The sequence below is a fragment of the Crinia signifera genome, chromosome 9, assembly GCF_055691185.1.
Source record: "Crinia signifera chromosome 9, ASM5569118v1, whole genome shotgun sequence".
NCBI lineage: Eukaryota > Metazoa > Chordata > Amphibia > Anura > Myobatrachidae > Crinia > Crinia signifera.
This window is the reverse complement of record NC_139225.1, coordinates 25389293-25407957: the sequence shown is the minus strand read 5'-3', so window position 1 is coordinate 25407957 and position 18665 is coordinate 25389293. Positions and strand designations below refer to the sequence as shown.

The 18665-nt window shown below is 44.2% G+C and overlaps 1 protein-coding gene across 2 annotated transcripts in view; it reads left to right on the top strand.

Annotated features, from left to right (window-relative positions):
• The window catches only part of DIPK1B (divergent protein kinase domain 1B), an 82258-nt gene that overhangs the window by 15687 nt on the left and 47906 nt on the right, over positions 1-18665 (top strand). For both annotated transcript variants that reach the window (XM_083158600.1, XM_083158601.1), the window contains exon 3: positions 16996-17130. In XM_083158600.1, coding sequence (XP_083014726.1) covers positions 16996-17130 — 135 coding nt within the window. The remainder of the gene's footprint in view (positions 1-16995; positions 17131-18665) is intronic.

Sequence of the window (18665 nt, the reverse complement as noted above, 5' to 3'; positions counted from 1 at the left end):
ATACTTTTGCCATCAATGGGGAAAACCAGATGGTTTTCCTCCATCGATGGCATAGCAGAACCGATGTTTGTTTATTTTTTCAAGATGCCGAGACACTGAGAATAGCCCTGCCCCCACATTCTGATTGGCCCAAGGGCCACTCAGTCAAAGAAATTGGATGACCATCGATAGCTAAAACTATTCATGGTCATCCATCACATAGTTTGTTACTATCGATGGTTGGTTGCAGTATCGCCATCGATGGCATCCAATGGCCGTCCCTAGCCCAAGTGTCTCTGCTACTGATTCGCTCGACACACTTTACCGTTCTCAGCTGCAGTTGACGCGTTCGACATAGTGCATGTAGAAGTCCAAATAAATGGGATCAATTGTGAAAAACTCACGCTGACCATTCGGTGTGTCGACTCAATGTTGACTATTTGCTAAAGTTGACATAGTGCTTGTTGACCTTTTGGTGTCAATCTATTGACTGTCTACCTAGGAATTGTCTGAGAGATCCGGATACACTGGAGAATGTCAGCTGATCACATATTTATGGTTACCGTTACAGTCCATGACTTTCCACATAAAATCCGTCAGCCATGGAGGAGGGGGTGTGACGCAGTAGCGGGCGATGAACGCATTAATATGGCACCTTTGCCTCCCAGCTTGAAAATTGCGGAGTTGAGCCATCACACCGTATAAACCTCAGCCAGCCTGTAAATGCCAAGTCGCCTGCACAGCCTCCCAGCCCTCTGTCCCTTCATCTCTGCTGTATCTCCGGCCAAAAATATATGTATGCCGTCACGCAGCGGGGTCTCGTGGAGCCAAAGCAGCCCACCTGAAGCTTCGGAAGCAATGCATGATGGGAGAAGTGACTGTGATGATGATGGGCTTTCTAGGGCTGCAGCTGAAATAACCGTGGTAATGATGTCCCGGGGGACCTGTGGGGCATGTCATGGACCCCAGCAAGCAGTTGTCAGGGAGAGGGACCTGGAGGAGGGCCGCGGGGGTTGTGTGCACAGCGGTGGGACCACAGGAGAGCACGCTAGATGGCCCTCCCTTCTGTCAGCTGGGAGAGGATCAGGCCGGTCTGACAGAAGAGGAAAATGCTGGTCGCTGTTATTATATCTGGTTCCTCTCTGTTCTGCTCCCTCACTAGCTGTACTCAGGCAGCACTCTGTGATAACACCGGGTATATAATATACAGTATTGTGATAACACCCGGTATATAATATAATACAGTACTGAGTGATTACACTGGGTATATAATATACAGTACTGGGATAACACCGGGTATATAATATACGGTACTGAGTGATAACACCGGGTATATAATATACAGTACTGAGTGATAAGACCGGGTATATAATATACAGTACTGTGATAACACCCGGTATATAATATACAGTACTGTGTGATAACACCGGGCATATAATATACAGGACTGAGTGATAACAACACCAGATATATAATACACCGCATTGGGATAACACCGGTATATAATATACAGTACTGTCATAACACCGGATATATAAAATACTGCACTATAACACCGGGTATATAATATAAAGTTCTGTGATAACACCGGGTATACAATATACAGTACTGTGATAACACCCGGTATATAATATACGGTACTGAGTGATAACAAACACCAGGTATATAATACACAGCACTGGGATAACACCGGGTATATAATATAGGGTACTGAGTGATAACACCAGGTATATAATATACAGGACTGAGTGACAACACAGGGTATATAATATATGGTACTGAGTGATAACACCGGGTATATAATCTAGAGTACTGAGTGAAGACACTGGGTATATAATATATAGTACTGAGTGAAGACACCGGGTATATAATATAGAGTACTGAGTGAAGACACCGGGTATATAATATATAGTACTGTGATAACACCGGGTATACAATATACAGTACTGAGTGACAACACTGGGTATATAATATATAGTACTGTGATAACACCCGGTATATAATATACGGTACTGAGTGATAACAAACACCAGGTATATAATACACAGCACTGGGATAACACCGGGTATATAATATACGGTACTGAGTGATAACACCAGGTATATAATATACAGGACTGAGTCATAACAAACACCAGGTATATAATAAACAGCACTGGGATAACACTGGGTATATAATAAACGGTACTGAGTGATAACACTGGGTATATAATATATAGTACTGAGTGACAACACAGGGTATATAATATACGGTACTGAGTGATAACACCGGGTATATAATATACGGTACTGAGTGATAACACCGGCTATATAATATATAGTACTGAGTGATAACACCGGGTATATAATATATGGTACTGAGTGATAACACCTGGTATACAATATACAGTACTGAGTGACAACACCGGGTATATAATATATAGTACTGTGATAACATCGGGTATATAATGTACAGTACGGAGTGATAACACTCGGTATATAATATACAGTACTGAGTGATAACACCGGGTATACAAAATACAGTACTGAGTGAAAACATGGGTATGTAATATACAGCACTGAGTGATAGCATCGGGTATGTAATGTACAGTACAAGGTAATAACACAAGGTACATAATATCCAGTACTGTAATAACACCAGGCATATAATATACAGTACAGAGTGATAACACGGGTATATAATATACAATACTGTGGGATAACACTGGGTATAAAATGTACAGTATTGAGTGATAACATTGGGTATGTAATATACAGTACTGAGTGATAGCATCGGGTATGTAATGTACAGCACAAGGTAATAACACCAGGTACATAATATACAGTACTGTAATAACACCAGGCATATAATATACAGTACTGAGTGATAACACGGGTATATAATATACAGTACTGTGGGATAACACTGGGTATAAAATGTACAGTATTGAGTGATAACATTGGGTATGTAATATACAGTACTGAGTGATAGCATCGGGTATGTAATGTACAGTACAAGGTAATAACACCAGGTACATAATATACAGTACTGTAATAACACAGGGTATATATACGCTACTGACTGATAACACTGGGTATATAATATACAGTACTGTGTGATAACATTGGTTATATAATATACAGTACTGTGATATCACTGGGTATATAATATATGGTACTGAGTGATAACATTGGGTATATAATATATGGTACTGAGTGATAACACCGGGTATATAATATATGGTACTGAGTGATAACACCGGGTATACAATATACAGTACTGAGTGACAACACCGGGTATATAATATATAGTACTGTGATAACATCGGGTATATATGGTACAGTACGGAGTGATAACACCGGGTATATAATATACAGTACTGAGTGATAACACCGGGTATACAATATACAGTACTGAGTGATAACATGGTTATATAATATACAATACTGTGGGATAACACCGGGTATGTAATATACAGTACTGAGTGATAGCATCGGGTATGTAATATACAGTACTGAGTGATAGCATCGGGTATGTAATGTACAGTACAAGGTAATAACACAAGGTACATAATATACAGTACTGTAATAACACCGGGTATATAATATACAGTAGTACTGAGTGATAACACAGGTATATAATATTGAGTACTGTGGGATAACACTGGGTATAAAATGTACAGTATTGAGTGATAACATTGGGTATGTAATATACAGTACTGAGTGATAGCATCGGGTATGTAATGTACAGTACAAGGTAATAACACCAGGCACATAATATACAGTACTGTAATAACACAGGGTATATAATATACGCTACTGACTGATAACACTGGGTATATAATATACAGTACTGTGTGATAACACCGGGTATATAATATACAGTACTGTGATATCACTGGGTATATAATATATGGTACTGAGTGATAACACCGGGTATATAATATACGGTACTGATTGATAACACTGGGTGTATAATATACAGTACTGTACTGTGATATCACTGGGTATATAATATCTCGTAGTGAATCCATCTACAACTGTCTTTTTTCTCCTTCCTTTTTTTTGATCACTGACCCCCAGTTGGTCAGGATAGCACCCCCGCTATATCCCAAAAAATGGCGGTAATTGCCCAATAATATAGGGCATAAGAAAAATTGAGTGCAGAATCCACAACCCACCTGTCCTTATATAATATATGGTACTGATTGATAACACCGGGTATATAATATAAAGTACTATGTGATAACACGGGATATATAATATATACGGTATTGATTGATAACACCTGGTATATAATATACAGTACTGTGTGATAACACGGGGTATATAATATACGGTATTGATTGACAACACTGGGTATAAAATATACAGTACTAGTACTGACAAGTAGGAGCTGGTTGTTTATCACTATAGTCTGCATGCCCCCCTATACTGTAGTGCCACACAACGTAGCCAGTATACATACATCATCTTGATTTCTGAAGGTGTTCATGGTTTTGAGGAGGAGGGTCCTTTTTGTGGTTCCGGAAGAGTGGCTTCTGTCTGTTTGTGGGTTTGGGGCGTGGAGAGCAGACTGTTGGGGGAGGCTCCTTTTTGAGATTTCGAGAGAGTGGCTCTTGTGTGTGGGGTGGGTTACGGAAGCAGAATGTTGGGGGAGGCTCCTTTTTGTGGTTAGGGGGCAGTGGCTTCTGTGTGTGGGTTGGGGTACGGAGAGCAGACTGTTGGGGGGGGTGCTTTTTGTAGTTAGGGGGGAGTGGCTTCGGTACTTGTATACTATCACGGCTCCCACAATGGGCATCGTACAGGGAAAAATCGCATTGCATGTGATCGCATGCGATGTGATGCGATTCCATTTTTCTCAAAAATCAATGGACATGTGTTAAAATCATGTAAAATGCACCCCAAATGTCATTTGTCACACTGTACCACCCCCCACTATCAACGCCAACCCGAAGCGTGTCGAGCGCAGCGGTACGCGTCCTACGACCTTTTCATTTTCCCACTATCCACGTCGGCGTGGAGTTGAGAATAGAAAGTGTGGCGAGCCCGATGCGTGGCGAGGGGACACGGATACCTGTGAAGGTATCCGCGTCCCCTCGCGGGGCTCGGTGGCTCGCTGCGCTCGCCACACTTTCTATTCTCCACGCCAACGTGGATAGTGGGGGTATTAAAAGGTCGTAGGACGCGTACCGCCGCCCCTCGCGGGCTCACTGCGCTTGCCACGCTTCGGATTGGTGTTGATAGTGGGGGTGGTACAGTGTGAAAAATGACATTTGGGGTGCATTTCACATGTTTACTACTAATTTAAAGGCATTTGGATGCATTTGTGAACAAAAACGCATGCCATCGCATGGCATGCGATTTTTCTCACAAATGCATTAAAAACCCGGTAAAATCGCATCGCATGCCATTACATATGGCATGCGATGGGAGCCGTGATAGTATACAAGTACCGTGGCTTCTGAGTGTGGGTTGGGGTACAGAGAGCAGACTGTTGGGGGGGAAGAGCCTTTTTGTGGTTAGGGGGAGTGGCTCCTGTGTGCATTGGGGTACGGAGAGCAGACTGTTGGGGACCCTTTTTGTGTATTGGGGAGAGTGGCTCCTGCATGCGGGGTGGGGTACAGAGAGAAGACTGTTCAGGGAGGCTCCTTTTTGTGGTTAGGGGGAGTGGCTCTTGTGTGTGTGTGTGTTGGGGTACAGAGAGCAGACTAGGGGGAGTGGATCCTGTGTGTGGGGTGGGGTATGGAGAGCAGACTGTTAGGGGAGGCTCCATTTTGTGGTATGGGGGAGTGGCTCCTCTGTGTGGGTTGCAGGATGAGCCAATGCAGGGCCCGATGTCCAGTGTTGCTGCTGCATGTATCTAGGATTTGGAATACACTGTAAACAATGGTTGACAGCTGTGCGGTCTTTACATGGTTAAACCGTGTAATGGAAAAGAGAATGGAGAGACCTATGTGACTATAATTAGCAGTACATTTAAAAGCCATTAATTAGCAGAGTGTGTGTGTTATGCAGAGACGCATACCCTGTATCCCCCCCACCTCCCCTCTAGAATGAATCAGAGCTTAGTAATTACAATGTCCTGTATTTATCTTTACAAATTAATGTGCAGAGGTTGATGAATATAAGGGGAACATTTTAGAAATGGTTGATGGCATAAATTTATAGTTGCTGTAAAGGCTAGGATTGCAAAAGTATTTACATTCCCACTGCCGCCCCTGCCTTAGCATCCGTTACCAGGAGGCATAGGAATGCAGAACGTATCCAGTCGCTAAGAACCAGTGACATCACTGAGTGCGCAGCCTATTCAGTCACTAATAGCCAGTGACATCACTGAGTGCGCAGCCTATCCAGTCACTACTTGCTACTGACATCAATGGGAGTGCAGCCTATCCAGTCACTACTAGCCATTGACATCACTGAGAGTGCAGCCTATCCAGTCACTACTAGCCAGTGACATCACTGAGAGTGCAGTCTATCCAGTCACTACTAGCCAGTGACATCACTGAGAGTGCAGTCTATCCAGTCACTACTAGCCAGTGACATCACTGAGAGTGCAGCCTATCCAGTCACTACTAGCCAGTGACATCACTGAGAGTGCAGCCTATCCAGTCACTACTAGTCAGTGACATCACTGAGAGTGCAGTCTATCCAGTCACTACTAGCCAGTGACATCACTGAGAGTGCAGCCTATCCAGTCACTACTAGCCAGTGACATCACTGAGAGTGCAGTCTATCCAGTCACTAGGAGCCAGTGACATCACTGAGAGTGCAGTCTATCCAGTCACTAGGAGCCAGTGACATCACGTGATGTTTTGAATGTAGTACCAGGAGTCTGTCTATGGATCATGGAGGAGACCAAGGGTGACAGGATAAGATCAGGCCTCTCCTCATCTTCCACTCTTTTGCCCTTATTCTGGTTCACTCATAAAGGCAAATTCCTTCTCAAATGGACAAAACCATGTGCACTGCAGGTGGGGCAGATGTAACTTGCGCAGAGAGAGTTTTGGGTGGGGTTTTAGTTCGAAGTGAGAGCTATATTGCAGTGTAAAAATAAAGCAGTCAGTATTTTCCCTGCACAGAAACAAAATAACTTACCCAAATCTATGCACGTCGCATCTGCCCCCCCCCCCCCATGCAGTGCACATGGTTTTGTCCATTTGAGAGGGAATTTGCCTTTGCGAGTGAACCAGTATAAGGACCCTTGTCCAGACACCGATATTTGCTTTAGAAGAAATATCAGCATCAGCTGTGCTGTATGGCTGATGCAATATGTCTGTGTCGACTGTTCAGACATATCGGCCATACACACCCACCATTCCCGGTCACGATATATAACTTGTCTCCGCTCGATTGAACAATATCTTACTAGTGTGTACCCAGCCTACTCTACACCATTGCTCAGTCACACTGCGTCTCACGGCCATGTTGGATGCCGGCCGAACGCAGACGGTTTTTTAAAGGGGCAATTGTTTACAAGGCATGGTTTTGCTATGTAAGTGATTGCCCCTTTAAAAAAAAAAAAAGTAATAGATCGTGACGCTCGGTGTAACTTATCTGCCTCTCACACCCTGCGCACATTGCGGCGCGTAGTGCTTGATGGCCCACAGGGAGCGTATCATGAATATCCCGTGCCGCGTGTCTGAAAACAGTTATTTCAATTTTCTACTGCGCCGACAAACCTGGAACAGAAACTTGCATTTGATATTTTTATTTCAAAGCGAATGACTGATTTGTTTTGCTGCAAGAGAGGAAGGAGGCTGGGCCCACAGTGCGGGTTGCGTCTCACCGACGGTGATGTTAGTCGCTTAGCCGCCTTTGTTCCCTGTTCTATATAAATAACAGAAGCGTAGCTTCTAAAGGGGGCATGCATCAGAGGCTGCCCTGCGCCCTCACTCACGACCGGCGATGTCATTTTGCTAAACTTTATTAAGCGCGCATTAGCGCTCACTGCAGTTGAAGTGCGGCCCTTATTAAGTGCCAGCAATCAGTCCGAAATTACTTGTTTCTTTTGTTATGAAAACATGATAATCTAATTATCGAATAAATTACCTCTATTACTGTCTAACAGGGAAGTGCGATAAGTGAGTTCCAGGATAAAAGATCTGGGTTATAACAGCGGGGACCGAAGTGAGAGTTCAGCCGCCACACCGCAGTCAGAAATTGGGGTTCAGCTAGATCCGGGCTCTAATTTGCATATTAAATTAATGAGTAACAATCACAGAACCATTTATATGCTATATGCTGCACACCGTCTACAGTTTATCTAATGCTGATGAATCCATCGCTCGATTAAGGTTTGCGGGGGGGGGGAGGGCTCTTGGGCAACTATTTTATGGGGACCCCTGCCGTTAAAATTATCATTAAGATATGTTGGTAATGATATTAAAAAGTATTAAACACACTGTAGTGCCCCCTGTCGTATTATGCTACATTGCCCTCATTCTGGTGCTATAAAATAGCTGTGTGGGGAGGGTGGGGGGCATTGTGCAGACACCCCACGGAGACTGCCTCCGCTGCCCTGTTGTTAATCCAGCTCTGGTTGTATTGTAGCGGACAGCAATAGAGATAAACAACTCTGCCTCGTATTGTGAGTGCATGGAAGGGAAATACTAGGACGCGTTTACTCATTAATGTCGTTTGGTGCCAAATTGGCACAAAACGAGAAAAACCAATCAGACTGCTGCTTAAATAGTCTTATTTGCAGCAGACAGATTGTAGCTAATCTCTCATTGGTTTTTGTGGGTCAGGACAATTTTTTTTTTTAACCCCAACGAAGTGTCCCTTGCTAATGTGTTAGTAAAAGTTGCAGGATGGCTTTTACAAGTTAAAGTGGAATGAAAGGCTCTTTTAAATATGGAGTTGGAATAAAATATGGGTCCAGTTCAAGGTGCCTCGTGCCTCTCTTCCTACCCTCACTGCATGGTGTGTGCTGGCAGGACCCATGTAAAATGAGATCTGGATGATAGGTCGACACGAAAAGTAGGTCGACGTTGACAAACGTTTGCCACAAGCAAAATGTGGACAAGGCAAAAGGTTGACGTGCGTCTTTTTTTTTTTTTTTGGACTATTTCATGCTCCACGTGGACTCTGGGAAAGGTAAAATGTGCTGATTGCAGCGGCCATGCGGGAGTACGCAGGGTATACAGTCGTTAGGGTGACATGTATTGGGTTGACCACTGAAGGCCTTAGGCCTAAGTTGACACCTCAGAAGGTCGACATGGGCTTAGCTGGACAGGGTAATTAGGTCAACACAAGCATTAGGTCGACATGAGGAAGGTCGACATTCAAACGGTCGACATGGCTTTCTTCACTTGTTTTTGAGCCGACATGTGCTGACAGGCGGTAATACATGCCCTACCATCCACTAGGGCGTGGAGGGTGAACAGATTAGTGTGCTGAGAATAGATAGGGGAAGTGGTGCAATGATACGTTGTCCATGTCGACATTTGGGACAAAAAAAACAGTTAAAAACCCATGTTGACCTTTTTGACTATCGACCTTCCCCATGTCGACATAATGCTTGTGTCGACCTAATGACCCTGTTGACCTAAGCCCATGTTGACTTTCTGAGATGTCGACCTAGGCCCATGTCGACCTTCAGTGGTCGACCCAATGCATATCAACCTTCCTGTGGTCGATCCTATGACCCATACCTCTACGCAGTACACTAATTGACAGTTGTCCTTGTTAATGCCAAAAAAAGGCCGATCAAATAGTGACCTCATGTCGACATTTTCAGGTGCCGACATTTCCCATGTCGACCTAGTGCATGCTGACTTTTTGTCAATGTGGACCCATTGACTGTTGACGTAGACACTGACCACACCCCTGCACCATGCCATATACAAAATGCATACATTTCCACAGTGACGTCTCTATAATGAATGTTTGAATTCCAGTGTTTCCACGGTGATATTGAAATGAGACACCTGTTATCCTGGCATTCCTCATCCGCGCTCAGATCTTTTCCTTTTATTCGTCTTTTTCCAGCGTTAATTTTTGCTTGCGTTAATCCCCAGTGCCTGCAGTTACCATGGAAACCACATAGGCCGCCCCGGGCACTGCGATAAATATACATATTAACCTCCCGTCTCTTAATATTTCAACTACTTATAATGCCTCTCGGGTCCAGCATCAGATGAGAAGCCAGCGGCGGCAGTAAGATGAGGGATGTGTGGTGTAAACACCCGAACTATAACCCAGGATTACAGTCAGACCGTAGATTTACCAGTGTGCTGTGCGTCGACGTGCATTGGGTTTCCTGTTCTGACTGAGATAATAGAAGGCGGGCGTCTGTCAGCTCTGAACAGCGGCCGTTTCTCGTCCTTCCATACAGTGACATAGGGGTAGATTTATTAAGCTCGGTGAAGTGATAAAGTGTCTGGTTTTTATCACCGGCCAATCAGCTCGTACCTGTCATTTTTCAAACCAAGCCTGTAACTTCACAGGTAGGAGCTGATTGGCCGGTGATAAAAAGTTTTTTTTTAGCACAGCTTTGTATCGTGTTGGTAAATAGTTACTAAGGGGTCAATGGCCCTCGAAATCTACCAACAGTCCATGTTTTTGAGGCCACCTGTGGATCTGTACAATGTGCCAGTCAGGAATGAATGCAGCACAGGTTTGAAAATATGTCAACCTTTTCATATGTCGGCCAATGCCATGTCGAACTTTCTGCTTGTGTTGTCCTTTTGTCGATATCGACTTTGTTTTGCTATTTGGCCATGCTAATACTGATGCAGGGCATGCTGGGATGTGTAGTATAACAGCTGAAGTGCAAAGGTTACAGGGCCACCCCACAGGGGCGTAACTAAATCTTTGTGGGCCCCATGGCAAATTTTAAAAGGGACCCCCAGCAGTCTGCCACAATGAGGGGTGGGGTCAACATAGCAGAGGGGAAGGGGTATGACCAGAGTGAAAGGCAGGAGACTGGAGATGGGGGGAGGCATGGCCAGTGCTAAGGTGATCAGCGCAACCCCTGCAAACTAGAATTATGCACCCTCCTTCTTTTAACCTGTAAAGAGACAGTGGGGGAAATTTACTAAGCGAAATACACCTATTCGTATAACCGAAATTTGCTTATGTGAGTCGTATTCGTATTTTCTGCATTTACTATGCCGAAAATAGGACTAATCCTATTCGTATTCATGGTACATTTGTATTTCCGAATACGAATGTATACGCCATTGAATGAATACAACTAGGAATCACCATTCATTTGAATGGTGATTCCTAATTTATTAAGCGGCCGTATGATATATATGGCTGCCAATTAGCAGGATACGGCCGCTAATTGCTGGCAAAATACGCCAGGAAAATAAACTTCATTTTCCAGACGTATTTGGCTTTAGTCTGCACAGATCAGTCAGATCCGTGCAGGCTTCAGTGTAAAAAAAAATAGAAAAATAAAGAAATAATTTAAAAAGCTGGTGTGGGGTCCCCCCCCACGGCCGTACCATAACCAGCCATGGACTCAAAGAGCCAGTCTTGGTTTTAAAAAAATCAGAGAACCAAACAAGTAGTGGTTCCCTGTATTTTTTAAAACCAGCAGCAGGCTTAAGGACGGGTACTGGTAAGCAAAATAGTGGGGAGAAAAAGACTAGGGGTCCCCTGTAGTTTGTGAACCAGTACTGGGCCAAATCAGCCAGCAGGGTAATGCCACAGCCCGGGGACATTTATTATATAAGGTCCCGCGTTAACCACTACTGGCCAGTCAGCCCGGGGCTGTCCACGATGGCCCTGGGGCGGTGGCCACCAGGCTGATTAAGCAAGTGTTAAAAATAGAAAAAACTATTGGGTTCTGCTGTGGAACAATGAGTCCCAGCAAGCCTGGTCCACATACTGGGACTTGGAGAACCAAAAGTCTCAGCATGCGGCCCCTTAATGGACTTGCTGGGACTCTTAGTTCCACAGCAGAACCAATAACTAAATAAATACACAAACACACATCAGAAACTTTATTACATACTCTGCCCACACATACATACAGGTCCCCTTGTCCTGTACAACCCCCAGAAGGTTAAAAATAACAAACCGAATGACCTGACACCAAGACGGACTGGAGGAGCCTCAAGTGTGTTTACACTTGCTGGCTCCTCCCCCGAAATGAGGGATTCCCTGGTGACTGACGTCACCAGCTCCTCCCTCAGCCAATCAGGAGTGGCCTCCGGGGGAGCTCTGCACCTGATTGGCTGTGTGTGGCTCCATAGACATCCATGTTATGAGAATAACATGGGTGTCTATAAGAGGTTCCCACCATCAATTAGCGGCTCTCTCCATAGGCCGCAATATTAAAAATGTAACATCGCGGCCTATGGAGTGAGCCGCTTATTGATCCTGACCGCAGTCAAGTGGGATCAACCACATACTTGACCCTACTTGACTTTGCAGTCAGGATCAATTAGCGTCTCCCTCCATAGGCCGCAATGTTAAAAAAAACCCCACCTATTTCAGGTATTGACCTAAGCCCAGTGGACCTTCAGTGGTCGACCTAATGTATGTCAACCTTTACTTAGTCAACCCTATGACCCATAGCCCCTCTATTTTAACATTTTTTATAACTTAGTACATCTTGCCCTTTACCCCCATTATACTGTACCTGTGCCAGGGCGATTTCATGTAAAGCTGTAATCTCTGGCTAGCGTCTGCTTCGGGTGCTCTGATAATAAGGCATTCTGGGCCAGATTCTCTAAGCTTCAAAAGTGATAAAAATGGAGAGTGATAAACAGGCAGCCAATCCGCTCCTACCTGCCATGTCACAGACTGTGTTTGAAAAATGTCAGGCAGGAGCTGATTGGCTGGCTGTTTATCACTCTGTTTTATCACTTTGGAAGCTTAGAGAATCTGGCCCTCTATCTGGTTGTGTATGTGCCTCCGGCAGGAGCGGATGCCTCTGCTTCCTCTCACCTTAAATGGTTTAGTAGGGTAGAGGCGCATTACACCAAATTTGTCAGGCTAAGTGATTGCTAATACATCAGGAAGCTGGGCGTCCAGATGGCGCTCTCCTGCCCTGCACAGAAACATTTCCACCGCCCGCAGCCAAAACTCCTTCTGTAACATGGGAAACAAACAAGATTTGTCTGCATCAGGGTCCGCGTTACACCTGTTAGAGACCCCCCCGGGGCTAAGGGCTACCGTACCGACTTTATTAGCTCTCCAATGCTACCATTTAACTTCTTAAATCGCTGTTTCTTGGAATGGCAGAAAAATAGTTTCTCTTGGCATTAATCTGTATATACTGTAGGTTTTGTTTATTGCTAGTTTAAAATGACGGCTTCTGCAATGTACTTCCACTTTGAGCTGTGACCGTTTTTACCTTCACTTTGAGATGTGACAATTTTTAGCAGACTCTGGGCCAGATTCTCTAAGCTTCAAAGTGACAAAATGGAGAGTGATAAACAGCCAGCCAATCAGCTCCTGTCTGACATTTTTCAAACACAGTCTGTGATTGGCTGGCTGTTTATCACTCTCCATTTTGTCACTTTGAAGCTTAGAGAATCTGGCCCAAACTCTCCACCCCACCCCCTGTCCCGATCTGCACTTCACAGCTCCCTCTCTCCATATCCAGCAAGTTTGAACAGATAATGTCCCCGCAAAGAATTGCTTTCAATTTCTGTTATGACCTCTTTAATCACACGAAGTAATTTGGTCCATCGAGTGGCCAGTGGCAGTACTTCACCTCATAGAGATGAGGAGTAGTTAGCCTTTTATATATAGATAGATAAATGTAGGATGCACAATTTCCACAATGGAACTGGTGGACCTATTTTTGTCAAGGGGCCTGACACTGTCATAATGGGGTCATTTTACTAAGGGAGTTCTAGTGAATATAGCAACCAATCAGAAAGAAAAGAAGGGATACGGATATCCACAAAAGGCGCTGTGTATGAGTGGTTTGGCTAAATGTAGCAGCAGTCTAAAAAAGGGGGAAGTCGACCCCAATACAGTAGAAGGTAAAAAAAGAGGGGGTGGTTGACTGCGCTGAATTGTAGAGGGATGGATATTTTACAAAAGAAGATTCAGATTAGCATAAACATAAACAAATAGGTCAGGTGTGTGGTAAAAAAAGATAGGACAATTTATTGTAACTTTTTCACATAAATATAAAAAATATCAAAATATCAAAATAAAACAACAATAAAAAAATAGTTAAAATAGACACTGATCATATAGTCACCCTTAGATGGTAGGACAGTTCGGTCCAGTTAGCGGATCTTGATTTTTTAAAAAAATTGTGAGATTGGATGGATATGTCCACACCTGGAGATTTTTGTAGAAATTGCACGATTGGATGGTTATGTCCACACCTGGAGATGTCGTTTTTTCCGTGCTGTATGTCGCAAAGTGAGGGGCCAGTTCACTTTGTAATGCAGGTATTGTAATCCATAGTATTGGTACCAAGATGGTAATGTGGTACTTGGGGGAACACTGGACCTCTGTGGACCCAGACGGGCTTGTTAAGGAGGTGGCGTGCCTCCAGATGGATTGAAGCCTCGGGTGGGGATATGGGTATCTCTGGTGTTCCGCTCACTGAGTTGTTAGGATGATGAAAAAAGGTTTTCCAGGAGTGGATTCTCCTAATAAAGGTGTGGTAACCAGTAAGGAAGGACCGTGAGTGTCAGATTTTGAGGGGTGATCAGGTCATGCAGGGGCGCACCAACGCGTTTCGCTGCTCTCAGCAGCTTTTTCAAGGTGACTTACAATGGCTGTTGTCTGGGTTTATATACCCTGTATAATGAGTATGATCACACACACCTGACCATAATCGTTAGCGAGTAGAATTACCTTTGCGTTTAGTATAATAATAACAACATTTTAAAGGGGGAGACAGACCTATTTATAGCAGTTATATGGATATGAGGAATAATTGTAATTACCTTTATAGACAGATGAAAAGAAAGAAAGTATCTCCAGTGCGGGGATCGTGAGAAGCGGAAGTGTACAGTTATCTGTACTTCCGGTCTTTGGTACGCAAGCTGCCGGAAACATCTCGGCGCTTGTTTAGTTGTGACGGGAATACGTCACCCTAGCTCCGTCCTCGACTTTGTCTTGAGGCGGAAGCGCCGAGATGTTTCCGGCAGCTTGCGTACCAAAGACCGGAAGTACAGATAACTGTACACTTCCGCTTCTCACGATCCCCGCACTGGAGATACTTTCTTTCTTTTCATCTGTCTATAAAGGTAATTACAATTATTCCTCATATCCATATAACTGCTATAAATAGGTCTGTCTCCCCCTTTAAAATGTTGTTATTATTATACTAAACGCAAAGGTAATTCTACTCGCTAACGATTATGGTCAGGTGTGTGTGATCATAGTCATTATACAGGGTATATAAACCCAGACAACAGCCATTGTAAGTCACCTTGAAAAAGCTGCTGAGAGCAGCGAAACGCGTTGGTGCGCCCCTGCATGACCTGATCACCCCTCAAAATCTGACACTCACGGTCCTTCCTTACTGGTTACCACACCTTTATTAGGAGAATCCACTCCTGGAAAACCTTTTTTCATCATCCTAACAACTCAGTGAGCGGAACACCAGAGATACCCATATCCCCACCCGAGGCTTCAATCCATCTGGAGGCACGCCACCTCCTTAACAAGCCCGTCTGGGTCCACAGAGGTCCAGTGTTCCCCCAAGTACCACATTACCATCTTGGTACCAATACTATGGATTACAATACCTGCATTACAAAGTGAACTGGCCCCTCACTTTGCGACATACAGCACGGAAAAAACGACATCTCCAGGTGTGGACATAACCATCCAATCGTGCAATTTCTACAAAAATCTCCAGGTGTGGACATATCCATCCAATCTCACAATTTTTTTAAAAAATCAAGATCCGCTAACTGGACCGAACTGTCCTACCATCTAAGGGTGACTATATGATCAGTGTCTATTTTAACTATTTTTTTATTGTTGTTTTATTTTGATATTTTGATATTTTTTATATTTATGTGAAAAAGTTACAATAAATTGTCCTATCTTTTTTTACCACACACCTGACCTATTTGTTTATGTTTATGCTAATCTGAATCTTCTTTTGTAAAATATCCATCCCTCTACAATTCAGCGCAGTCAACCACCCCCTCTTTTTTTAGCAACCAATCAGAAACTACTTATTTATTTAGCACCTTCTAGAAGATAATGTGATTGGTTGCCCATAGCAACATACTATGTCCAGTAGAACTCCCATTTAGTAACTAAACCCCTATATATTCTATATTATCTACTTTTCTATATGTGTGTTTGTTCTGATTTGATCTTTTCTTTGCCCCCTTGCCACAACCTTGCACCTAGGTCAGTGCCCCTCTACTCTCATCAGAAGTTAGGCTTTCATCTAGTAATGTCTGGGAGGGTTGATACAGTTGTGATGGCTTAGTTCAGGTATGTCCAACCTTGACCCTCCAGCTGTTGTGAAACTACAAGTCCCATCATGCCTTGCCACAGTTTTGCTATTAGAGAATGCTAAAACTATTGCAAGGCATGCTGGGATTTGTGGTTTCAAAACAGCTGGAGGGCCAAGGTTGGATATGCCTGGCTTAGTTGTTACTTTTTGGCGTAACATAAAACACGACCCGCAGCTGTGTCACCTGTCGCTAGCTGCCCCTCGTTGGGAAAAGTGTTTGAATCTCCCCAATATGAGCTTGAGGGCCTCTATGCCAATAGGCTGCAAGGCCATGGGTAACGGATATCTCTTACCAGGATTAGCCGGTCGCCGACTTGTCAGATGGGCATTGTGTGCCCAAGTCCCACTGCTGGTATCAAGTTTCCTTGAGGGATATTCTTGTTAACAAGGAGCCATCTGTGGCTGACACAAAGAGGCTGGTAAAATATGGGGTGTGTTACCCTTGGTGCATACCTGCTATTGTTATACGGAACTTATAGGGAAATAAAGCCATTTGGCACCGGTGACCTTTAGACTTTGTAAGCAGGAGTGAAGTGCTATCAGCAGAAAGAAATGTTTTACCTTTGTGTATTTGTCTGTAATATCTGATGTGTCCTCACCTCGCCTTCTGTCCTCTCTCTCTAGAGCCGCCTACCTGGTATCAAAGTGAAGTATCTCTTCTTGGCATGGCTGGGCATCTTCGTGGGCAGCTGGGTGGTATACATGCACTATTCGTCCTACTCGGAGCTCTGCAGGGGACACGTCTGCCGCATGATCATAGTAAGTGTCTGGTAATTCTCCTTCTCATCTGCGTTCCGGATGTAGAATGTCCATCAGCCAACAGGGGGATCTGTTTAACGGTTATGTGCCCCTTCAGATGACTTCATTGGTCTATGCCAGTGATGGGGAACCTTGACAATCCAGCTGTTCTTGAACTACACATCCCAGCATGCCCTGCTACAGTTTTGCTATTTGGTCATTCTAAAATTGATGCAGGGCATGCTGGGATGTGTAGTTCAACAACAGCTGGAGTACCAAGGTCAGCCATCATTGGTCAATGCATTGCCTACTACACCTGACAGTACCTTTCTTCTGTTATGGGCAAGTGGGCAGTGCCCTGTTGGCACTGGGCATCTCAGAACAAGGTTACTGTTGGGCCCATGTTGTCTTTCATTTGAATTTTGCTCTAACACAGGCCAGGCCAAACTCTGTCTGTCCAGCTGTTGTTAAACTACATATCCCAGCAAGCTTTGCCACAGTTTTAGCATTCCCTAATTGCAAACCTGTGGCAAGGCATTCTGGGAATTGTAGTTTCCCAACAGCTGAAGAGGCGCAAGTTGTCCAGGCCTGATCTTTGTATAAATGACTTTCATTATCCGTTTGGTTTTGTATAAAACATTCATATAATTTATTGTTACAGGTTACGTGTAGTGTAATAAATGGCGCTTGCCCTGCAGCACAGTGTACTGATTAACGCACTGCGTGTTCCCATAGAACTCATTTGTTATGGAGTCACCCACATAGGGCAATGGTGGCTTTTTTTCGCTAGTATGCTGGGCATTGGTGCTACTGGGCCAGTAGGTGATGGGGCCCAACAGATGGGATTCACTGTACTGGGGACCAGATTTTGCACCTGATGTGCCCATACAGTGTGGTTAGCGCCGTTCCACGCTCCCTCTATCCACCCTCTTTGCAACCCTACCGGTGCAACTAATAAAACTCCCACTGCTGAAGGAACACCCCACAATCCCCCCCCCCCCCCCTCTTCATATGCAGTGTAGCGCAGCCTCTCTGGTGCTGCCAACGTGGTGCATTTGTGCACAAATACCGATATTACGTTCCACAACATTTCATAAGTGGCCCATTGGTATCTACATACTGTATATTGAAAAATACAGTATTTAGACCATTTAACCCTGCAATATTGTGGACGCCTTCTCCGGTGTGAAGTGCCATCCCTACGTTTCACTCCTGATCCTTGAACGCCGGATCTGAGATACAATTATGTGCATGACTTACAGCACCAGGCAATCTGCAACATCCTTGGCCTCGGCGAGAGGTTCTGGGTGCTACTAAATTAAAGTAGATTTCATCAGCAGATTGCAGAAGAACCCATTTGTACAAGTCCTTGGGATTGCTATAAAAAGAAAACTAATCTTTTGGCTAAAAAGTGCATTTTCAACAGCAAAAGGGGTCATAAGGATTAAGGGGCAAATAAGTGATGAAAATCTTGGGAATTTTTAAAAGGCTGAAAATCGCGGCATTTCTTAATCTGCAGCCCTCAGCCATATGTTTCAGATAAAGGCAGGATATAC